Source organism: Coregonus clupeaformis, chromosome 18 (assembly GCF_020615455.1).
Source record: "Coregonus clupeaformis isolate EN_2021a chromosome 18, ASM2061545v1, whole genome shotgun sequence".
Taxonomy (NCBI): domain Eukaryota; kingdom Metazoa; phylum Chordata; class Actinopteri; order Salmoniformes; family Salmonidae; genus Coregonus; species Coregonus clupeaformis.
The window spans coordinates 14480582-14506538 of record NC_059209.1 but is presented as its reverse complement, the minus strand read 5'-3'; the positions used below and the strand labels follow the sequence as shown (position 1 = coordinate 14506538).

The following is a 25957-nucleotide window of genomic DNA, read 5'->3' as shown; positions in this document are numbered from 1 at the left end:
CGTCTAGCAGAGATTTTTTGAAAGAGAAGCAAAAGATGTTGCCAGAGAATGTATAATATGTAGTCAAGTACAGCTGCGGTGGTTTAGTATTAAAGTTGTCATTGAAAACGATAAGACCACACACATTTATGTATAATCAGTCCTTGTATTATAATTTACCTGTAGAGTACAATCTTCTATTATTTACATTTACATTTTAGTCATTTAGCAGACGCTCTTATCCAGAGCGACTTACAGTTAGTGAGTGCATACATATTTTTTTTATTTTTCATACCGGCCCCCTGTGGGAATCGAACCACAACCCTGGCGTTGCAAACGCCTTGCTCTACCAACTGAGCTACATCCCTGCTGGCCATTCCCTCCCCTACTCTGGATGACGCTGGGCCAATTGTGCGCCGCCCCATTATTGTCTCATTGGATCCATATCAAATCTTAAATTACGATCATATACTACATCATTTCATAATGTGTGGCTATGAGGAATGTTTGGGCTTTAATTTGAAACATCTTGCCATGACATCACAACCAACACATATGGATAGACCACTCACTCACCCCCCCCCCCCCAAAAAAATAATAAAATAAAATGGATGACAAACTTTTTCCCAGAAAGCATAGTTAATGCTTTTCAGGAAGAAGACAAATCATTTCCTTCATTTCCTGTCTTTTATTTTGTGGTGGGTCAAATAAGTGAAGTCACTCATTAACAAATATCCGGCATTTTCTCCTTAGCATTGCTTATTCATAGAAACCCCTTCATATCAGTTATGCAACCACAGTTATGAGTTCCGAGACGATTACCCACTTATTTGATCAGCATCAATCAGCGGAAATATGGCACCACAGTGGATACCATTTCCACCAGCATTGTTTGGTCTCTTTGATGCCCTGACTTTTTGAATCAGACCAGGGTTGGGAGCCTTGAACTATTTTTCAACCTGGCTTCTGTGCTTCGGCACAGCCGTTGCTGTGAAGAAGGTTGTTTGCGGGATTAACTGAAGTCTGCACATGCCAGATAGCAGAGTTTTTTTCAAACAGAGGGAAATATCACTAAAAAGTGCCTCAGCATTTACAGTCTGTAAACAATTTAATCTAGATATGCTCCAGAAAATCGTCATTATTTCCTTATGTTTGTATTTTGTAAAGACCCCAAGTGTGAAGGTTGTCTTTTTTACCTTATCATCATGACATTTTCAATGTCTGAACATTTCTATGGATTAATAACAACCCTATTGTGTTGTAGAACATTGTTATTGTGCACTGCAACCCATTGAAATGGGAAATACATTTAATTGTTTGCTATAGATATTCCATCTGAATAATGGTTCTGTAAAGTTAGCCAGGTTGGCAGTAGAAAGCTCAAGCAAACAATGTCTGTGTGAACTGTTTCATAAAATGCGTAACATGAAAATCCATGTAAAGTTTGATTTTACCATCTGAAACCATGTCAAGTTGTCACGATCGTTTACGGATGAGACGGACCAAGGCGCAGCGTGATAAGCGTACATATTTATTAACGTACTGAACACGAACAAAACAACAAACAAACGATACGTGAAGTCCAAGGTAGACTAATAACATGCCTATACGGAACAAGATCCCACACAGACTGGTGCCAAACGGCTGCCTAAGTATGGTCCCCAATCAGAGACAACGAGCTACAGTTGCCTCTGATTGGGAACCACCCTGGCCAACATAGATCAAAATGATCTAGAACTAAACATAGAAAACAACACAACACGGAATATCCACACCCTGACTCAACAATTAAACGTCCCCTGAGTCAGGGCGTGACAGTACCCCCCCCCCCCAAAGGTGCGGACTCCGACCGCGCCACATAAACATAACAGGGTAGGGGTCGGGTGGGCATTCCGCCTCGGAGGCGGATCCGGCTCCGGGCGTGACCACCACTTTCTCTCCACCTCCCTGTTGCGCCCCTGGTCTGGTCTGGACCTCGGCGCGCTGCTTCCCCTCTCCTTCCTCCCACGACGTACCAAGTCCTGTCTGGACCCTGGTGTGGGAGACCCCGAAAATGGAGAGGGGCTGACGTCTGGGTCTGGACTGGCACCGCTGACTAGAGCTGGACCCGACGACGGTGGATCGAACTGCACAGGCTCCGGACTGGAGCCACTGACTGGAGCTGGACTGGGCACCGGTGGAGCGGACTTCTCTGGCTCCGGAGTGGAGCGGCTGACCGGAGCTGGACTGGACCCCGGTGGAGCGGATTGCTCTGGCTCCGGAGTGGATCCGCTGACTGGAGTTGGACTGGACCCCGGTGGAGCGGATTGCTCTGGCTCCGGAGTGGAGCAGCTGACCGGTGCCGGACCAGGCACCGGTGGAACAGGCACGGGCCGTGCCGGACTGGACACACGCACCACTGGCTTGGTGCGGGGAGTAGGAACGGGCCGGACCGGGCTGACGACGCGCACCACTGGCTTGGTGCGGGGAGCAGGAACGGGCCGGACCGGGCTGATGACGCGCACCACTGGCTTGGTGCGGGGAGCAGGAACGGGCCGTACCGGACTGGCGACGCGCACCACTGGCTTGGTGCGAGGGGCAGGAACAGGCCGGACCGGGCTGGCGACGCGCACCACTGGCCTGGTGCGAGGGACAGGAACAGGCCGGACCAGGCTGGCGACGCGCACCACTGGCTTGGTGCGAGGGACAGGAACAGGCCGGACCGGGCTGGCGACGCGCACCACTGGCTCGGTGCGGGGAGCAGGAACGGGCCGGGCCGGACTGGGAACACGCACCACTGGCTTGGTGCGGGGAGCAGGAACGGGCCGTACCGGACTGTGGAGGCGCACTGGAGGTCTGGAGCGGAGAGCTGACACAACCCGTCCTGGCTGAATGCCTACCTCCACACAATATGTGTGAGGCATTAGCACAGGACGTACGGGGCTGTGCACGCGTACTGGCGATACAGCACGTAGCACCGGCGCAGTGTATACGGGACCGAGGAGGCGTACTGGAGACCACGAGCGTTGAGCCGGCACACCCCATCCTGGCTGAATGCCCATCTTCGCACGACACGTGCGTGGTGCTAGCACAGGACGTACAGGACTGTGCCGGAACACTCGCGGCACAGTACGTGGCTCCGCATAACACGGAGCCTGCCCAGTCACACGCTTCTTTGCATGAGTACGGGGAGTTGGCTCTGCTCTAACACTAGGCTCCGCCAACCACCCTTTTAGCCCCCCCAAAAAAAATTATTGGGGCTGTCTCTCGGGCTTCCTCCTCGGCCGGCACCCTCTGCGTTGCCGCTGCTCCTCTCTATAGCGTGCCTCCACAGTCTCCTCCCAAGGACGGCGATCCATTCCGGCCTGAATCTCCTCCCAAGTCCAGGATCCCTTCCCGTCCAGGATCTCCTCCCAGGTCCAGGCTGTCTGTTCCTGGACACGCTGCTTGGTTCTTAGTTGGTGGGATCTTCTGTCACGATCGTTTACGGATGAGACGGACCAAGGCGCAGCGTGATAATCGTACATATTTATTAACGTACTGAACACGAACAAAACAACAAACAAACGATACGTGAAGTCCAAGGTAGACTAATAACATACCTATACGGAACAAGATCCCACACAGAATGGTGCCAAACGGCTGCATAAGTATGGTCCCCAATCAGAGACAATGAGCTACAGCTGCCTCTGATTGGGAACCACCCTGGCCAACAGAGATCTAAACGATCTAGAACTAAACATAGAAAACAACACAACACGGAATATCCACACCCTGACTCAACAATTAAACGTCCCCTGAGTCAGGGCGTGACACAAGTCCTGAAAAAGTCTGGTATTGTGAACACAGGAGGCTGCTGAGGGGAGAACGGTTCTTAATAATGGCCGGAACGGCGTACATGGAAACCATGTGCTTGATGTATTTGATACCATTCCACTAATTCTGCTCCAGCCATTACCACAAGCCTGTTTTCCCCAATTAAGGTGACACCAACCTCTTGTCATTGTGAAGCATGCTGAAAGGAAATCCATAACAAACTCTTTGAAATACATATCATGCATGTGAATAAACCAATCCATAAATCAGTAGCAAAACTCAAGGACATGTTATTGTAAATCTATCAGGCAATCTTCATCAGTTGAAAAGTAATTATTGGAAATGAACAGTGATACTTGTCTGAGATTTGACAGCACACATTTACTCATGGCAATGTCATGGGGGCAACCAGTGTCAGCCAATTGAATGCCTTGAACCAAAAATAATCTATTCCTTCAACCAGACCAAGGCAGCTTTCATCGAGTGCAAACCCTGTCTTTGATTTGGATGAAAGCTGGAGATCAGACAAAGGTAGACAAATACCTACTAAATGCTATTCTGAGAGCTTATGGAGGAGAGAGGAAGTAGCCTACTCTAGATAGTTATTTGCTTATTTCCATTGCTGCACAGAATGAGAGGACTGCTCACTGTCTCATCATCTTCAAAAGTGGTTTGTTTTTCCAAACCCTGAAGCTTGTTGGCTCAAATAAACCTTGTTCATTAGTTAGGCCATTTCTGGGAATTAGGTCTGGTTTCCTGTCACTGTTAGCACCCTACTGTTATTGTCTCTGTGTAGCCTCGGGCTAATAGACATTTTACATTTTAGTCATTTAGCAGACACTCTTATCCAGAGCAACTTACTGTTAGTGAGTGCATACATTTTCATACTGGCCCCCCGTGGGAAACAAACCCACAACCCTGGCGTTGCAAGCGCCATGCTCTACCAACTGAGCTATATCACCAAGCAACTGCTACTGCCTGGAATGATTTTTTGGGAAGTCTTGAGTGTGTCATTCAATGGGGCCAATCCAGGGGTGGTTTACCTCAAGCAAAATGAGGGTAAGTGAGTTAAAGGACTGCCATGAGGATTGGTGAGAGTTCAGTTGGGACTCAATCACGCTAGTAAATGCCCACTGGCATGGTGTGTGTGTGCATTCACAGGTGTGTGTGTTTCTGTGTGTGCGTGCATCAAGTCAATGGGTATTCACAGTAAATGAGTAAAACATAATTCTGTGAGTGTGCATAAAAAATAAATAATAATCCACATATCAGAATGTTTGCTATTCTCTCCCCATTCCTCCAGTCTTTCTTCTCCTGAGTATTGTTGCGGTTGCGTTAATTTCAGTGTGGTTTAATTTGTTTGCGGCTGTAGGTAGGCCTTGAGGGAGATGGATTCAGCTTTCACATGGTAGCGACGGTGGCATTAGTGATGTGTGCTGTCGGAGGGGCTGATGTATGCACAGGGGGCAGCAGGCCGAGGCCTAGGGCCACCAACCACAGCTGCTCTGCTCTGACGGACGCACGGCTGGCAGACAGCTCATTAAAGATGCCCCTTCATCCCGACAAGGTGAACGTTGTCACAGAGTTGGAGTAGCGTTGTTAAAGTGTTGCTGCTAGGGTTGCTGCTATGGTTGGTAGAGAATGTCTACAACATTGTTAGTGTTTCGAACGCTTCTACAGTATTGATAAAGTGTTAGAGCATTTGCTAAGGCTTAGTTGCTGCAATGTTTTTCAGTGTTATACAATGGCTTCCCTGGCAGTACAGTTGGGGAGTGCGGTGGGCGGGTAAACTGAACTAGTTTTCTGGACAGGCATTATATGATAAGGACATGGTTCATTGTGCATGATGCTGCCAGAGATTCCCTGACGAGTGTTTTAAAATACCCATTTCAAAAATAAATTGAATGTCCTTGAGAGAGAGCAATAGATAGCTAGTGAGAGAGATTTTCAAACAAACTGTTTAGCATTTATGTCTACAGGTGTAAACTATGTTTAATCAGGAAGATACTTTTGGTCATGTAGTGTATGTGGACACCTGCTTGTCGAACATCTCATTCCAAAATCATGGGCATTAATATGGAGTTGGTCCCGCCTTTGATGCTATAACAGCCTCCACTCTTCTGGGAAGGCTTTCGACTAGATGTTGGAACATTGCTGTGGGGACTTGCTTCCATTCAGCCACAAGAGCATTAGGGAGGTTGGGTACTAATGTTGGGCGATTAGGCCTGGCTCGCAGTCGGCATTCCAATTCATCCCAAAGGTGTTTGATGGGGTTTAGGTCAACGCTCTGTGCAGGCCATTCGAGTTCTTTCACACCGATCTCGACAAACCAGTTCTGTATGGACCTCGCTTTGTGCAAGGGGCATTGTCATGCTGAAACAGGAAAGGGCCTTCCCCAAACAGTTACCACAAAGTTGGAAGCACAGAATTGTCTAGAATGTAATTGAATGCTGTAGCGTTAAGATTTCAGTTCAGTGGAACTACGGGGCGTAGTCCGAACCATGAAAAACAGCCCGAGACCATTATTCCTCCTCCACCAAACTTTACAGTTGGCTCTATGCATTCGGGGCAGGTAGCGTTCTCCTGGCATCCGCCAAAACCAGATTCACCTGTCGGACTGCCAGATGGTGAAGTGTGATTCATCACTCCAGAGAACGCGTTTCCACTGCTCCAGAGTTCAATGGCGGCGAGCTTTACTGCATTCCAGCCGACGCTTGGCTTTGCGCATGGCGATCTTAGGCTTGTGAGCGGCTGCTTGGCCATGGAAACCCATTTCAAGCTCCTGACGAACAGTTATTGTGCTGATGTTGCTTCCAGAGGCAGTTTGGAACTCGGTAGTGAGTGTCGCAACCGAGGACTGACAATTTTTACGCCTTACGCGCTTCACCACTCGCCGGTCCCGTTCTGTGAGCTTGTGTGCCCTACCACTTCGCGGCTGAGCCGTTGTTGCTCCTAGACATTTCCACTTCACAAAAACATCACTTACAATTAACCGGAGAAGCTCTAGCAGGGTTGAAATTTGACGAACTGACTTGTTGGAAAGGTGGCATCCTATGACGGTGCCATGTTGAAAGTCACTGATCTCTTCAGTAAGGCCATTCTACTGCCAATGTTTGTCTATGGAGATTGCATGGCTGTGTTCTCGATATTATACACCTGTCAGCAACGGGTGTGGCTGAAATTGTCGAAACCACTCATTTAAAGGGGTGTCAACATATACTTATATATAGTGTAGTTTGCATCGTGCATCACACCAATTTACCGTTGTACTTTGAAAATATCACACAAATGAACAATATGACTTTGATAAATGCTTGCACTGATTTTCCTCAGTGTAGCTTCATGACAAACACACAGTATACCTTACAATATCCAATTCCAGATATGACAGAGTGCCCTATTATAATTAAAAACATTAGATATGTTAGACTGTGCACCTGTGGTCACAACACTGACTCGGATGTCCGGTATTAAAATGGCATTTAAATTAAATTTTTTGTGGTTACATTGCATGCTACTCATATCAGCTATACATTACTACTAATACAAAAAATCCAGGTGCGGTATTGAGTCATACAATGAGGGAAAATCAGTGTAGGAAATGTCAGAAAAAATCAATAATGAAAAAAAGAAGCCTTAGAAAATGAGTTATTTGTAGTGAAGATAAAATAACTAAATAAAGAGAAAAGAAGAAAGAAACAAGGCATATTGTTTTGACATTATTGAACTCTGAGTCACGAACGCAGCTCCGGAAAATAATTATTGTGGAAACTCGTCATGAATAGGTAGGTGTCATAAGTTTATCCTGTGATGTGCTTTTCTTTGATTCCCCCCAAACCCTCTTTTGATTGAGGAATGAAAGGATGAAGAAAAATACAGAAATGTATTATATTCTCTGGTCTGGCATAACAAGATTTAGATGGTTTCTGCCATGTACCACCGAGAGGCAGCCTTTGGTAAACATTAGTATTCATTGCCAACCTGCAAATGGAATTGGGATTATATGTCAACACAATGGTACCATGGCAATGCTTAGCCATCACTTTAATACTAATATTTGTTAAGACAGGTTCCCTCCCCTCAAACCAGTCCCTTCTTTGAGGAAAAATATGAGCAAAGACATTTATTCTCCCCAGTTGGGGTATTTTGAAAAATAACCCTTTTCCATAAATAGATTTCTGTTTGTAGAAGGAGAGGACCAGGCGAAGATGGAGGTTCATCACTCCCGAGTGGCGCAGTGGTCTAAGGCACTGCATCGCAGTGCTAGCTGTGCCACTAGAGATCCTGGTTCGAATCCAGGCTCTGTCGTAGCCGGCCGCGACCGGGAGACCCATGGGGCGGCGCACAATTGGCCCAGCGTCGTCCAGGGTAGGGGAGGGAATGGCCGGCAGGGGATGTTGGTAGAGCATGGCGTTTGCAACGCCAGGGTTGTGGGTTCGTTTCCCACGGGGGGGGGCAGTATGAAAAAATAAAAAAATAAAATTTTTGCACTCACTAACTGTAAGTCGCTCTGGATAAGAGCGCCTGCTAAATGACGTAAATGTAAAAAATTTCAGATACCAGACTTAAGCAAGCACAAAGGCCTTTTGGGGAGACTGACATCTCTCACTTGCCACTATGCTCTTTCAATGAATTGACCTTCTGGCTGGCCAGGGAAAGTTCATAACATATTGCACTTAATATACAGCAGGTAGAGTTATGACCATATTACACGTAATAAACCGTCTTCTCAGATGTTTGAGGATGAGTGCAATACAGACATGGATGCTGTCCCCAAGGCTGCAGCACACACACACACACACACACAGACACACACCCACACACACACTCTCCCTTAGGACAATCCTCAGACATCACCGGCTCCCTGCTCGCCCAGCTACGTTGTTACAGCAGCTGGATCTGCTCTTGGTGTTGTTTTAAATGTTGCCATTGTGTCTCCCACTGTGGTGAGAGTGGTCTCCTTGCTTTTCAGGCTACACAGGTTCACAGTGTTTGTATTTGTGTTTTTCACCTTACGGGGGAGTGTTTTGCCAAAAAGGTGAAGGTTACATCACAGACTTTGATGACTGGTGCTGCAGGCTAACCCTGCAGGCTAGAGTTTCGTGACACATCCTATTGGCTAGGGGAAGCAATGCCCAAGGCTAAAACATGTAGTTGAATTTTGCTCCATGTTTGAGGAGTCTTCTAAAAAGTGGACAGTTTTGTCAACATTTTAGTCATTTAGCAGACGCTCTTATCCAGAGCGACTTACAGTTAGTGAGTGCATACATTTTTTTTTTTTCATACTGGCCCCCCGTGGGAATTGAACCCACAACCCTGATGTTGCAAGCGCCATGCTCTACCAACTGAGCTACACGGGTCAACATGCTGACCAAAGTGAGTAGACATCAATTAGGCATACCTATTGTGACCCATTTAGTTTATACACATCTCATCTCACATAAGTGTTAAACTAAGGTATATTGTTGTGTGTCATAAACTATCAGCATGCTAGGACAGCGGGGGAGGGGCGGGTCTTGGATGGTTGGGGTCCACAGGTGGCCTGGCGGCTGGGAGCGTGTGACCGGTGGCCGAGAGGTCGCTGGCTCGGGTCCCCAAGTCGGTTGGGTGGGGGATCTGTCGATGAGCAGGGCGCTTCACCCTGATTGCTCCTGTGGGTCGCTCTGGATGGGCGCATCTGTTAAATGACTGGAATCTAATGTAAATGTTGAGCGCCTTCACTGCAGGTGGAGTGTATCTTTTCAAATTCAATTAAAAATAAATCAATAAAAAAAAGTTGATGACTAGGTAGGGCAGTATTTGCTGTTGATGTGCATGGTCCATTTTACACATCAGAGTCTCACATTGCTCTGATATAAGATCCAGTTCAGTCTTAAATTATCTCCTAACTGCATTAGAAGTTCTGAGAATACTAGCTACTGTGGCCAACTATTGGCAGCAGAAAATCTAAAGAGAGAAGATAGCTTTGGAATAAATAACCGCACCAACCTTATCTAAGGTGGATACAACAACTAAATCAGCCAACAACATTGTTATAGCCGCTAATAATAGACCATTACATTTACATTTTAGTCATTTAGCAGACGCTCTTATCCAGAGCGACTTACAGTTAGTGAATACATATTTTTTTTATACTGGCCCCCCGTGGGAATCAAACCCACAACCCTGGCGTTGCAAACGCCATGCTCTATCAACTGAGCTACATCCCTGCCGGCCATTCCCTCCCCTACCCTGGACGACCATATCTGGCATAGCCAAAGATCTATAAGAAAGAGGTTAACCTTATTGTCATCTGTTACCTGTTGTCTGGAAAAAGCTGGAAGAAATTCTAATTAGTACAAATTAAAACAAAATTAAAACAATGGACTGTAAACGAAATCACTCCTCAATGTTTCATTGTTCTCTTTGTTTTTAGTCACTCAGACAACAATAGTTTCAACCCTGTGACTTCCTTTAAAAATGCAAAAGTTATGGTTTCTCCCAAGTCCTGATGATGTTCATTTTGTTCATGCCTGCATGTATGCATATGCGTTAGCCAGAGAGGGGTGGGTGTTTAGGGGATACGTAGTCGTGGCCAGCTTTTAACTTACCCAGGTTTTACAATTCATCCTCAATCAGAAGTGTTATGTCAGTTTAAAAAAATACTTATCTGTAATTATATGCAAATATGTGAAGTCGGTGCCTGATGGAAAGTACTCATTACAAACTAAGCATACGAAGCAGGTCTGAAAACACAAGACACCTTTATGCTTGAGCCTAGCTCAATGACATGCTGGTTTATTCGCCTAAGGAGAGTGCCATAGTTAGCTACTCAGCAGTATTTTTGCCCAGCGAGGCTGTTAGTTGGGAGCGCTCAAGGACATTGTTTACAGAGGCCTAAAATACGCGTTGCAACGCAGTGTCATAACAGCCTTTATATTGCACCACTGAGCAAAACACTCTAATGGCATTAAGCCCAAAGTATCAGGGCTGCACTAACACCAAATCAAATCAAATGTTATGTGTCACATGCTTCGTAAACAACAGCAGCAGACTAACAGTGAAATGCTAACTTACGGGCCCTTTCCAGCGATGCAGAGAGAAAAATTGAAAAGTAATAGAAAGATAATAACACGAGGAATAAATACACAATGAGTAACGATAACTTGGCTATATACACGGGGTATCCGTACGTAGTCGATGTGCAGGGGTATGAGGTAATTGAGGTAGATATGTACACATGGGTAGGGGTGAAGTGACGAGGCAACAGGACAGATAATAAGCAGTAGCAGCAGCGTATGTGATGAGTCAAAAGAGTTAGTGCAATGGGAGGTACAGAGGAAGCTGTGCTGTACCCCTTTTTACCTCTTAAAATCCCTACAGGGGTCCTGTTCACCTGAAACACAGGGACGGATGGTTGAGATGCAGCACATTGAACTGGTCTATTTTGAAAAGAGAATGACATTTTGTCAAAAGATTGTCAATCTCCTATTATCTACTTGCATTGACTTTATAAAGTGTCCATTATTTGTTGTGGAGTTGAAGATAAAGACTAATTTCTATAACACAACTGGCTTTTTCCGGATAGCACCAATAGATCCAAAAACTGACAGTTATTATTGCTACATGGTCAAATCATTCCATTCCCAGGGATATTAGATATCACTCTAATTGACCACAGCGTAGGTGAAACCTAACAAACTGTTGTGTGATTTGAGAGCAAGCCAGATGTCTTTGCAGACAGACTAGCAATTATACAAACTCTTATCTAGGATAGTAGGTGCTAAACACCTGCCATTCGAGGGCTGTTTTGCTTAATTGTTAAAATCAAAACAATTGCTGTTTATGCTTCCACTTCCAAGTACTAATGTAAGAGCAGCCAGAATTTGCCATTCCTTGGCCCACAGTCACTCACTGGGATGGGCATGTGACAAATCTACCTCTCTTTATAATGAGACTTTCTAAGAATTGTATGACTATACTTAAGAAATGACACCATTGACAAGGTGCACATTATAGCAGGGGCACAACAAAAATAAGCACTCCAAGTTCAGCACAAGAAGTCTTTTATCTTTGAAGGCATTGGCAGAGTTTCAAATCCACAAATGTGGCTGTTAAAAGGCTGCTATTGTGCCTGGAGATGCTGCTTAGCAGTTCCTAAGTAGGAAGAAACAAGGCCTGGAAAAAATTTGTGTGCTCTGAAAAGAGTTCTAACACTTTGGGTGATTTCATTAGAGCCATATTGGTGTCATGCCTCTCCACTTTAGCTCTGCAGCCTTGAATGTATATAACTCTGTTGCAGTCTGTTGACTGTGGTGATGATGTTGTCCAGACAGAATAGTCGGAGCTCCTTTGGAGCCAGTTTGAGGTCTCTCTTTTTGTTAGAGGACTTGGAGAAGAGACCCATGGCTCCTGTGCATGTGGATGGCCCTGTAATCAAGGGCTACGATGAGAGAGGGCTGTGGCCTAGTGGAAACATTGAGGATGTCCTGGCTATGAACCAGAGCAATAAGGAAAGTTGTATGGACACGAGTCAAGGTGACCTGTCTCTCGACGACATCAAGGACAGGAATTCCATGAGAGAGAGCAGCAATAAAGATACAATTTCAGTTAGCGAAGGCAAAGACACGGTGTCTACGATTGAGACTCTGCCTGATGTAATGGAGGGGAGCCCAACCAAGGAATACATCTTGTTCATCTCTGAGACAGAGATGGACTACGACAGAAAATCATGGACAGAGGAAGGAACATTGAAAAGCAGCAGTGTTGTAGAGAATGGGACTGTGGACGATGAGATTATTCCTATGAAGAAAGAATGCTGCCCCTTTGGTACACAGCTATGCATATCTGTCTTATTACTATATGCATCCTGTATGTCTGTAACTCACTAGACAGATATGTGTGAAACGAATTGTTGCATACATATTTCATCCTTCATCTAACCTCATACATATGTCTGTCCTCTCAGAATGCTCTGGAGCACTGGGCATGGAGGGGGGCATCATCTCCAACCAGCAGATAACAGCCTCGTCCACCCACCGTGCTCTGTTCGGCCTGCAGAAATGGTACCCCTACTTTGCCCGGCTCAACAAGAAGGGCCTGGTCAACGCCTGGACGGCTGCCGAGAATGACAGATGGCCCTGGATCCAGGTAAGACACAGACACCGGCCAGGAGACACGAGTCACTCAGGTTACTAGACAGAGACGAATGTGTACACTAAAATCCTCGCACACCACACCAGAGAGAATATTGATCTGATAAGTGTGTGTGTACATCTGAATATTGGCATCAATGCAATATTAACTGAAGTTTAGGAAGTTATGAATTGTCCCTTCACTGTCAGAAATGTATCTGTTTGGATAGTTGAAGGGACTTATAAATACTTTGGTCCTAATTCAGGTCCTTTACAGTTAATTAGTGTTTCAGTTAAGTGGCTAATTAAACTGTGAGCACTGGACAAAAATGCTGTTGGTTCCACTCCTGTGTGTATTACTAGTGATGTTACGTTTGATATCGGAGCTCCGAGGCATGAGTTGAAATCGCTACACAGCTAACTTCGAAGCAGTGTGCCGATGCATGTTTCGCTTTTCAGAAGTACGTCATCAATGACGTCCGAAGCTTCGTTTGATCACATGATCACGTGATTTTTCAAACCGTGTGTTACAAAATGCGAGTTCCCACTGATTTTGCCGTGGTGCCGGTGCTTTCTTCAATTCCAAGCTGCTTTCAAACACCGACCTCTACTGCACACCGTACTTACAAATATAGTTAGGATGTTGTTCAAAAGTTTCACCTGACCGGTAGCTAAGCAAGTAGAGTAGGGAACTATAGAACATTCAGGGACGTGATGGTATGAGGTCGAATCACGATGAAAGCACACTTTCGATTTTTTCTGTGAAACAACACTTTCTGCACTGTTGTTCAAATCATTTGTTACGTTTTGTATAGTATAATAACTTCTGTCTTAAGCAGTTTTTGAAAAATAGTCAACTTGAATGCAAAAAAGGGAAACATGATGTAAACTGCGAACCTGGTATTTCAACTGATTATAAGCTACTAAAGCCAACAACTTACCTGCACCACAAAGTTTTACTTAAAACAGTGGAGGAAAAAAAAGTATACAGTTGAAGTCGGAAATGTACATGCACTTAAGTTGGAGTCATTAAAACTCATTTTTCAACCACTCCACACATTTCTTGTTAACAAACTATAGTTTTGGCAAGTCGGTTAGGACATCTACTTTGTGCATGACACAAGTAATTTTTCCAACAAGTGTTTACAGACAGATTATTTCACTTATAATTCACTGTATCACAATTCCAGTGGGTCAGAAGTTTACATACACTAAGTTGACTGTGCCTTTAAACAGCTTGGAAAATTCCAGAAAATGATGTCATGGCTTTAGAAGCTTCTGATAGTCTAATTGACATCATATGAGTCAATTGTAGGTGTACCTGTGGATGTATCGCAAGGCCTACCTTCAAACTCAGTGCCTCTTTGCTTGACATCATGGGAAAATCAAAAGAAATCAGCCAAGACCTCAGAAAAAAAATTGTAGACCTCCGCAAGACTGGTTCATCATTGGGAGCAATTTCCAAACGCCTGAAGGTACCACGTTCATCTGTACAAACAATAGTACGCAGGTATAAACACCATGGGACCACGCAGCCGTCATACCGCTCAGGAAGGAGACGCGTTCTGTCTCCTAGAGTTGAACGTACTTTGGTGCGAAAAGTGCAAATCAATCCCAGAACAACAGCAAATGACCTTGTGAAGATGCTGGAGGAAACAGGTACAAAAGTATCTATATCCACAGTAAAACAAGTCCTATATCGACATAACCTGAATGGCCGCTCAGCAAGGAAGAAGCCACTGCTCCAAAACCGCCATAAAAGATCCAGGCTACGGTTTGCAACTGCACATGGGGACAAAGATCATACCGTTTGGAGAAATGTCCTCTGGTCTGATGAAACAAAAATAGAACTGTTTGGCCATAATGACCTTCGTTATGTTTGGAGGAAAAAGGGGGTGCCTTGCAAGCCGAAGAACACCATCCCAACCATGAAGCACGAGGGTGGCAGCAACATGCTGTGGGGGTGCTTTGCTGCAGGAGGGACTGGTGCACTTCACAAAATAGATGGCATCATGAGGAAGGAAAATTATGTGGATATATTGAAGCAACATCTCAAGACATCAGTCAGGAAGTTAAAGCTTGGTTGCAAATGGGTCTTCCAAATGGACAATTACCCCAAGCATACTTCCAAAGTTCTGGCGAAATGGCTTAAGGACAACGAAGTCAAGGTATTGGAGTGGCCATCACAAAGCCCTGACCTCAATCCTATAGAAAATGTGTGGTCAGAACTGAAAAAGTGTGTGCGAGCAAGGAAGCCTACAAACCTGACTCAGTTACATCAGCTCTGTCAGGAGGAATGGGCCAAAATTCACCCAACTTATTGTGGGAGCATGTGGAAGTCTACCCGAAACGTTTGACCCAAGTTCAACAATTTAAAGGCAATGCTACCAAATACTAATTGAGTATATGTAAACTTCTGACCCACTGGGAATGTGATGAAATAAATAAAAGCTGAAATAAATAATTATCTTTACTATTATTCTGACATTTCACATTCTTAAAATAAAGTGGTGATCCTAACTGACCTAAAACAGGGAATTTTTACTAGGATTAAATGTCAGGAATTGTGAAAAACTGAGTTTAAATGCATTTGGCTAAGGTGTATATAAACTTCCGACTTCAACTCTATCTGATAATCAAACGCTGCTATTTATTGCTGACCAGTAGATGTCACTAATGTGCATTGTGAACAAATAATGAAGCTCTGAATAATGAACCGTTTTTCAGCACAATTTGGTGAATGTGCCGAAGCCTTCAGAAAGCCTCAGTTTCCCATCACTGTATTACCAGTGGGGTTGCTGAAGTGAATCACAGCGCGTATGTGATACTCCTCCAAAGTTTTTTGTTCTAAAATGCAAATACATACCCTTCACTCAGATATACACACTACTCCGACGTTTGTCTCAGAGGGGCCAGTTCAGGAATCTACACTCTTCGAAACCTAAAAGGGTTATTCGACTGTCCCCATAGGAGAACGCTTTGGATATTTTTATTTTTTATTTAACATTTAACTAGGCAAGTCAGTTAAGAACAAATTCTTATATACAAACCCGGAAGACGCTGGGCCAATTGTGCGCCGCCCTATGGGACTCCCAATCACGGCCGGATTGTGATACAGCCTGGAATCGAGCCAGGGTCTGTAGGATAACCCTTTTTGGATCCAGATAGATTGTAGATTATAGGCTACTAAAGCCAACGGCTTACTGGTGCACCACAGAGTTTTACTTAGTTAAAAAAAAATCTACGAGTGTAAGGGTCTGTTTAGTTGGAATAGTATTAGCAACAATGGGTACATTACATTGTGGGGATATTGACAGCAGTTAGTAACTCCCATTGTGTCTCTAACGATTTATTTTCCACCTGTTATTTCGAAATGTGTCCAACAAATCAATATATTGTGTCGTTCGCTCTGTAACCCAGTGTAAATCTTTCTCGGTATCTCTGACAACAAGCACATAAAAGAGGACCTGAGGAGGGTGTGATGAAATGTAATTAGGCCCGCAGTACAGTGAGAGGCTGTTACTGGCAACACTGTGTTCATTCCTAGCAGGTTAACCAATAAACACTATCAGGGGTTGATCACAGCAACAGGGCCAGGCGGAAGAGGGGGGCGAGAGAACGAGGGGCGAGAGAACGTGTCAAAGAGCAAGAGAAGGAGAGCGTGTAGAGAGAGAATGCTCCAACTACATCATCTGAGGATAGAGGCAGCGCGAGAGAAGACATAGACGTGGAAGGGAAAGGTGAGAGAGACAGATATAGAGCAAGAGAAAAGCAGCCAAGCGCATGTAGTGTGTAAGGAAAATCAGATATGAATTACTGAGGCGGTTTGGTTGGCTTTAATGACGCCACGTGGGATGATGCTGTGGATTCTGGGAGCGCTCTGGGTTTCAGGAGAGGGACTTCTTGGTAATTGGGACGTGAGTAGAGAGGTGTAGACTTCTCTCAGCGCTATGGAGTTTTAGGCACAGGGGCAGTTTGTTCTGAAAGTGTGTGTGCGTGTGTATGTGCTTGTTTTCTCATCTGAAATCAGTTTGAGGGTTCGGGCTGTCAGCCCTGTCATTGTTCAGGTATAAAACTCCTGCTCTGTGTGTCTGTTTGTCCTTCATGGGGATCCATAGCTCTCAAAACTTCCTGACTCTGCCCCCAGCCCTGTAATACTGAAGTGCAAATAAATCATTCAGACTGTGTCATACTTTTAATAATACTGAAATAGTGTATATATACCCTATGTGTGGGTATACACTGAGTGTACAAAACATTAGGAACACCTGTTCTTTCCATGACAGACTGACCAGGGACTCCAGGTGAAATCTATTATCCCTTATTGATGTCACTTGCTAAATCCACTTCAATCAGTATAGATGAAGGGGAGGAGACAGGTTAAATGATTTTTAAGCCTTGAGACAACTGAGACATGGATTGTGTATGTGTGCCATTCAGAGGGTGAATGGGCAAGACAGAAAATGTAAGTGCCATTGAACGGGTAATGGTAGTAGGTGCCAGGCACACCGGTTTGAGTGAACTACAATGCTGCTGGGTTTTTCACGCTCAACAGTTTTTTGTGTGTATCAAGAATGGTCCACCACCCAAAGGACATCCAGCTAACTTGACACAACTGTTGGAGGCATAGGAGTCAACATGGGCAAGCATCCATGTGGAACACTTTCGACACCTTGTAGTCCATGCCCCGACGAATGAGGCTGTTCTGAGGGCAAAAGGGGGTGCAACTCAATATTAGGAAGGTGTTCCTAATGTTTTATACACTCAGTGAATGTTGAAGTACAATAGTTAATATAGGTGCTGCAGAAACCCTCACTGGGATTATCATATCTCAGTATAGTATGAACAGATGTGAACAACAACAATTAAATTAAGTAATAATAATGATCTGTCATGTTTACAGTTCAGTGCTGACTTCCTCCACACACTAAGATTTAAACTACTGCCTAGAAACAGTGTTCACATTCACAACATTAGGTGTCTACTAAGTCAGCTGGACTAATCAGCCTGGCATGAAAGTGTGTTCTTAATTATTTTATTTATTTTATTTTTATTTCACCTTTATTTAACCAGGTAAGCCAGTTGAGAACAAGTTCTCATTTACAACTGCGACCTGGCCAAGATAAAGCAAAGCAGTGCGATAAAAACAACAACACAGAGTTACATATGGGGTAAAACAAAACATAAAGTCAAAAATACAACAGAAAATATATATACAGTGTGTGCAAATGTAGCAAGTTATGGAGGTAAGGCAATAAATAGGCCATAGTGCAAATTAATTACAATTAGTATTAACGCTGGAATGATAGATGTGCAAGAGATGATGTGCAAATAGAGATACTGGGGTGTAAATGAGCAAAATAAATAACAATATGGGGATGAGGTAGTTGGGTGGGCTAATTTCAGATGGGCTGTGTACAGATGCAGTGATCGGTAAGGTGCTCTGACAACTGATGCTTAAAGTTTGTGAGGGAGTTAAGAGTCTCCAGCTTCAGAGATTTCGTTCCAGTCATTGGCAGCAGAGAACTGGAAGGAATGGCGGCCAAAGGAGGTGTTGGCTTTGGGGATGACCAGTGAGATATACCTGCTGGAGCGCATACTATGGGTGGGTGTTGCTATGGTGACCAATGATCTAAGATAAGGCGGGGATTTGCCTAGCAGTGATTTATAGATGGCCTATAGCCAGTGGGTTTGGGACGAATATGTAGTGAGGACCAGCCAACAAGAGCGTACAGGTCACAGTGGTGGGTAGTATAAGGGGCTTTGGTGACAAAACGGATGGCACTGTGATAGACTAAATCCAATTTGCTGAGTAGAGTGTTGGAGGCTATTTTGTAAATGACATCGCCAAAGTCAAGGATAGGTAGGATAGTCAGTTTTACGAGGGCATGTTTGGCAGCATGAGTGAAGGAGGCTTTGTTTTGAAATAGGAAGCCGATTCTAGATTTAACTTTGGATTGGAGATGCTTAATGTGAGTCTGGTAGGAGAGTTTACAGTCTAACCAGACACCTAGGTATTTGCAGTTGTCCACATACTCTAGGTCAGACCCGTGGAGAGTAGTGATTCTAGTCGGGTGGGCGGGTGCCAGCAGCGTTTGATTAAAGAGCATGCATTTAGTTTTACTAGTGTTTAAGAGCAGTTGGAGGCTACAGAGGGAGTGTTGTATGGCATTGAAGCTCGTTTGGAGGATTGTTAACACAGTGTCCAGTGAAGGGCCAGATGTAGACAAAATGGTGTCGTCTGCGTAGAGGTGGACCTGAGAATCACCAGCAGCAAGATCGACATCATTGAAATACACAGAGAAAAGAGTTGGCCCAAGATTTGAACCCTGTGGCACCCCCATAGAGACTGCCATAGGTCCAGACAACAGGCCCTCCGATTTGACACATTGAACTCTATCTGAGAAGTAGTTGGTGAACCAGGCGAGGCAGTCATTTGAGAAACCAAGGCCATTTAGTCTGCCAATAAGAATGCGGTGGTTGACAGAGTCGAAAGCCTTGGCCAGGTCGATGAAGACGGCTGCACAGTACTGTCTATTATCGATTGCGGTTATAATATCATTTAGGACCTTGAGCGTGGCTGAGGTGCACCCATCACCAGCTCGGAAACCAGATTGCATAGCGGAGAAGGTACGGTGTGATTCGAAATGGTCGGTGATCTGTTTGTTAACTTGGCTTTCAAAAACGTTCGAAAGGCAGGTCAGGATGGATATAGGTCTCTAACAGTTTGGATCTAGAGTGTCACCCCCTTTGAAGAGGGGGATGACCGTGGCAGCTTTCCAATCTCTGGGGATCTCAGACGTTACGAAAGAGAGGTTGAACAGGCTAGTAATAGGGGTTGCGACAATTTCGGTTGCTAATTTTAGAAAGAAAGGGTCCAGATTGTCTAGCCTTACAGGAACACAGTATGCAACTGATACTTTTTGACTCTAAAGAGTGTGTGCCAGCATTATTACAGCCTGTGTGAATGACACAGTGTCAGTGCTAAAGGTGAATGGATCAAATTCAAGGACTTTCAGGGACATTTTCAAGGACCTCAACGTTATACAATTGTATAATTTATATAATTGTACATAAAGGTTCTAATATAGAGCCCCCCACATCCCTCCCCCCAAAAAGCATGCAAAACATGTAAAAGAAGTAGGTCATTACCACTTTAAGAATAATGCATATTGAATTATTATTACATTTTAAAATATATGAGAATAATTTGAAGATTGCCTGACTAAATAGATTGGATGCATGCATGACGATTTTTCTGTAGCCTACATTGCCGACGCAGGCACACATAAAAAATCCAAGAATAGCGGTAGCATTAATGTCACCTTTTGAATCTCAGCATCGCTGTTTTTATAATGAGAAAGTGACCAAAAAGCAGGTTCCCTTTTTAATGGAAGGATGTGTATGGAAGCCAAGATGAAGCCAACATTAGATGTTGTCATCCTCATAATAACCATGCGTGGTTTACCGCTTCAATTTAAGGGGCGGGAAACAAACAAAAACAGCCACATCTCTCACAAGAAATTATAAAAAATGTAATCACATATAATTATAAGGGAGCAGGAACTCATAAATTGGCTACAATAATTACAAGGACTTTCCAAGCACCAAATTGAGAAAATGTCTGAGTTTCAAGGTAGGCCTATTCCAGTACAGCTCCAAATTCAAGTTTGAGTAGGCTACATCAAGCCCCTTGTATTGTTTAAGATTGCAGGTGTAACATGAAAGACAAAATGTATTTGTCATGTCATTTCAGTACCAGATCATATTGTGAATAAGCCCACTAGGCTATGTAATGTTTTGTCATTATATCCAGAATAATTCATAGGAATAGCGTTGGGTTTTGTGCAATAGTCTATTTTACACAATTGTGCACGCTAGACTTGGTGTCCAATCCGAGGCACACAGACATATGAAAACATGAACACATTACCTTGACACTTTCTCTGTTAAATCTAACGAGACCCTGCTGTAAAGCAAGCAGACAACAACAGATGATCAACCTCAATTCGCTAGGGATATTAGATCCAATGTGGATCAAGGCACAACTGTCTTCACCGGCGTAACGAATGGACATTTCTCACAAACACCTTTTTACCAGCACTCGGGCTGTTATTGCATTGAATGTGCTATCACAACAGCTGTTCGTCACTTGACCGTCATTCAGAAAATTCCTTTGTGGATCAGATGATAATGTGTGAAAATGTATAAGTCCCAGCCCTTCTTCCCTACAAGTACTGATCACCTTCAGAAGAAGCCACTGCTCCATAACCACCATAAAAAAACCAGGCTACGGTTTGCAACTGCACATGGGGACAAAGATCGTACTTTTTTGAGAAATGTCCTCTGGTCTGATGAAACAAAAATATAACTGTTTGGCCATAATGACCATTGTTATGTTTGGAGGAAAAAAGGGGTTGCTTGCAAGCCGAAGAACACCATCCCAACCGTGAAGCACGAGGGTGGCAGCATCATGCTGTGGGGGTGCTCTGCTGCAGGAGGGACTGGTGCACTTCACAAAATAGATGGCATCATGAGGAAGACAAATTATGTGGATATATTGAAGCAACATCTCAAGACATCAGTCAGGAAGTTAAAGCTTGGTCGCAGATGGTTCTTCCAAATATACAATGACCCCAAGCATTCTTCCAAAGTTCTGGCGAAATGGCTTAAGGACAACAGTCAAGGTATTGGAGTGGCCATCACAAAGCCCTGACCTAAATCCTATCGAAAAATGTGTTGGCAGATCTGAAAAAGCATGCGCGAGCAAGGAGGCCTACAAACCTGACTCAGTTACATCACCTCTGTCAGGAGGAATGGGCCAAAATTCACCCAATTTATTGTGGGAAGCTTGTGGAAGGCTACCCAAAACGTTTGACCAAAGTTAAACAATTGAAAGGCAATGCTACCAAATACTAATTGAGTATATGTAAATTGGGACCCACTGGGAATGTGATGAAATTAATAAAAGCTGAAATAAATAATTATCTTTACTATTATTCTGACATTTCACATTCTTAAAATAAAGTGGTGATCCTAACTGACCTAAAACAGGGAATTTTTACTAGGATTAAATGTCAGGAATTGTGAAAAACTGAGTTTAAATGTATTTGGCTAAGATGTATGTAAACGACTTCAACTGTATATGTGAACTGAAAGACAATTATATCAAGTCCCCTGATGCTGCTGCCCAAGCCAACTACAAGGTAGAGGTCTATGAATATGGGAACTTCCCTGGAGTCACTGGCTGTATAGATGTATGTCATATTCCCATCAAGTGTCCTTCTACAGCAGATGCTGACGATTACAAGAACTGTAAAAAGTGGTTCTCAAGAAATGTACAAAGTGTGTGCACTCCCAATTTGCAGTTCTCCAACATTGTTTCACGTTGGAAAGGTGCAACTCATGACTCATGCACAGACAAACTTCTTGTTCACCCGCTATCTTCATGCAATAGGACCTGAGCAACAATGGTACATCCAAGCACATATCCTCACTAGAAGTGTAGTGGAGCGCATGTTTGGTGTATGGAAGAGTCGTTTCCAGTGTCTCTTAAAAACATTGTGCTTTCAACCAAGAAGATGCTGCATTGTCATAGTTGCAACAGCAGTGCTTCACAATTACCTCAAACACAATGGCTGCCCAGATCCTCACATTGAAGATGAGGATGACCCAGATGTTCCCATGGTTGAGGCAGACAATATACCCGACATTGGTACTGCTGCTGCTTCATGTTTCTCTCCTCCTCCTTCATCACCAACTCAACATGAAATAGTTGCATCTTCATATCATGCTCTTCTTTTAAATACATTAGTTTGAGCTCATTACATTTCATGGCTAGTTTCTCATGCATGCTCAGCCTCTTTGTCTTTGTCCTCTGACCTGGGTTAGTGACACAATCTTCCCTCCTTGCTGCTGTAGTTGTAGCAGGCTGGCCTTAATCCTGTCTTATCCCCTCCAAGCTAAGTTTCTTCAAGAGTTGAGTTCATTACATAATTTTTATTATGGGAGTGCAAGAGATGACTGACAAATTCCCTGCAGTCCAGGGATGGCACATGTTGAATGAATGTGTCCTATCAAATGAGGATTGGAACAGTCCCCCATCTGAACTGTCCAAATGGTCATCTTCGGGGATACCTTCCAGGAGTTGCTGGCTATCAATGATCCCGGTCAACGAGTCTCCCAGCTCATCCGCCACCAGTCTTGAAACGCTCCCTGCGAGCAACAGCATGTCTTCTTTAAGTTACATTTCATGGTTTTCCACAGGACCATAGAAAGACATTATAGAAATCATATTAGTAATTATGTATGATATGGTTTCTTTTACATTTCTGTCACACAAATACATTTAGGCTCCACTGTGTTGTGTTACACAAGATAACTAACATTTCAAAGTGACTCTGATTTGTAAAAGTGGGCCAACAATAATTACAGAATCTTACCTGAAGTTGTTGTAGCGTCCTTTTGTTTACTTTTTCATTTGAGTTGAATTCATTACAAATGGTAGTCCAGGCATTCTTTTTCTTGTTTTCTGTTGACGAATCATGCTGTTTGTTCTCGATAATTGGGTGGTTTGACACAATTCACTTTAAGACGTTTTTTTCAAAGTCACTGACATTTTTTGAACATTTTATTTTACCTCTGTCTATTGTTTGGTTTAGGTGACTTGCTCCAATTCCAGACAATGCTTATTTATTAGTGTCCTATCCCTGGTTTTTGATGGAAACTCAGGTCAACACCAAGTGCACATTGTTAATCTAATTAGGCTTCACAAAGATGAACTGGTTAGTCCTTACTTACCTTAGTCTGGGACTCCATAGTCTAGAACTAATTAATCTAAAGGTCAGCAACGTCTCAGAAAGCCATTTTTTTAAATCTGTATTAATTAGAATTAGCCTAGTCCTGACGTAAATTAAACTCCTGGAAACCACCCCCAAATACACATCCAACAAGTATTATGCATAATTATTGAAGAACCACATTAATGACAGTATTGATTTAGTTTTTAAGTATCAAGGTAAGGTGACTCTTTTGGTTAGAAGCATTCAATTTTGCAATCACATGTATTATTTAATATTTGTTTGCCCATGAAAACTGTTTAGGATACATAAGGAGAGACAAAATGTTGAGTTGTTACTCTGCATTTCTGAGATCTTTATACAAAAAACTGTCTGACAGCTAGATCCAAGATTCTTGCAGGGTTCACGTTCAATGTCTAATTTAACTGATTAATGCTTAATATATGATATAACTAAAACTTACGCTGCCATAAATGCAAGGACAGAAAAGTTTTATGACACACGATTTTGGACAAATCTGTAAAGACACCAACCATGATAAAGGGTTAAATTATAGGTTTTAAATCAACTTGTGAATTTGATTGAATAAGCTATGATCCCCCTTTTATCTTAATGTAATGACATGAAATCAATTGGCATATTATTATCAATGACTTATGAACAGCTGTAACAAGTTGTCCAATGTAGGAAATCCTCACTGGTACCCTAGTTTATAGAAAGACCCATATACCGTTTGCAGATGGGTTTGGGTGTATGTAATACACTACCAGTCAAAAGTTTGGACACACCTACTCATTCAAGGGTTTTTCTTTATTTTTACTATTTTTTACGTTGTAGAATAATAGTGAAGACATCAAAACGGTGAAATAACACATATGGAATCATGTAGTAACGAAAAGAGTGTTAAACAAATCAAAATATATTTTATATTTGAGGTTCTTCAAATAGCCACCCTTTGCCTTGATGACAGCTTTGCACACTCTTGGCATTCTCTCAACCAGCTTCATGAGGTAGTCACCTGGAATGCATTTAAATTAACATGTGTGCCTTCTTAAAAGTTAATTTGTGGAATGTATTTCCTTCTTAATGTGTTTGAGTCAATCAGTTGTGTTGTGACAAGGTAGGGGGGTATACAGAATATATCCCTATTTGGTAAAAGACCAAGTCCATATTATGGCAAGAACAGCTAAAATAAGCAAAGAGAAACGACAGTCCATCATTACTTTCAGACATGAAGGTCAGTCAATACAGAACATTTCAAGAAGTTTGAAAGTTTCTTCAAGTGCAGTCGCAAAACCATCAAGCGCTATGATGAAACTGGCTCTCATGAGGACCACCACAGGAATGGAAGACCCAGAGTTAACTCTGCTGCAGAAGATAAGTTCATTGGAGTTACCAGCCTCAGAAATTGCAGGCGAAATAAATGCTTCATAGAGTTCAAGTCACAGACACATCTCAACGTCAACTGTTCAGAGGGGACTTTGTTTATCAGGCCTTCATGGTCGAATTGCTGCAAAGAAACCACTACTAAAGAACACCAATAAGAAGAAGAGACCTGCTTGAGCCAAGAAACACGAGCAATGGACATCATTTGGTCTGGAGTCCAAATTTTAGATTTTTGGTTCCAACCTCCGTGTCTTTGTGAGACGTGGTGTGGGTGAATGGATGATCTGTGATTTATTTAGAATTCAAGGCAGACTTAACCAGCATGAATACCACAGCATTCTGCAGCGATACTCCATCTGTGATGCGTGACTTGAAGGCGTCAGTCTCAGGTGGGTAAATCACAGTATACAGAGTTTAGTACGTAATCCAGCGTAACCAGTCCAGTGCGCAAAACAGGCGCACTGGAACAAACGTGCACACAGAGAAAATACCCCGGCAATAAAACATACTGAGCTCAACCAAGCTACTAATCCTCACAATGAACAATCACCCACAAGGACAAGGGGGCAGAGGGAACAGTTAAACACGTACTAATGAGGGGAATATGAACCAGGTGTGTGATGAGATATGGAGCGGCAGTGGATAGAAGGCCGGTGACGACGAACGCCGAAGCCTGCCCGAACAAGGAGGGGAGGCAGCTTCGGAGGAAGTCGTGACAGTACCCCCACCTTGACGCACAGCTCCAGCAGCCAGCAGCCAGGAGGACGCAGAGCAGGGTGATCCGGATGGCGACGGTGGAAATCCCGCAACAGGGAGGGATCGAGGATATCCCTCACCGGGACCCAGCACCGTTCCTCCAGACCATACCCCTCCCACTCCACGAGG

The 25957-nt window shown here is 43.7% G+C and overlaps 1 protein-coding gene across 3 annotated transcripts in view; it reads left to right on the top strand.

The window, feature by feature from the left end:
• Positions 1–25957, top strand: part of LOC121550311 (EGF-like repeat and discoidin I-like domain-containing protein 3) — a 301126-nt gene that overhangs the window by 177778 nt on the left and 97391 nt on the right. For all 3 annotated transcript variants that reach the window (XM_041862526.2, XM_041862525.2, XM_041862527.2), the window contains one exon: positions 12722–12903. In XM_041862526.2, coding sequence (XP_041718460.1) covers positions 12722–12903 — 182 coding nt within the window. The remainder of the gene's footprint in view (positions 1–12721; positions 12904–25957) is intronic.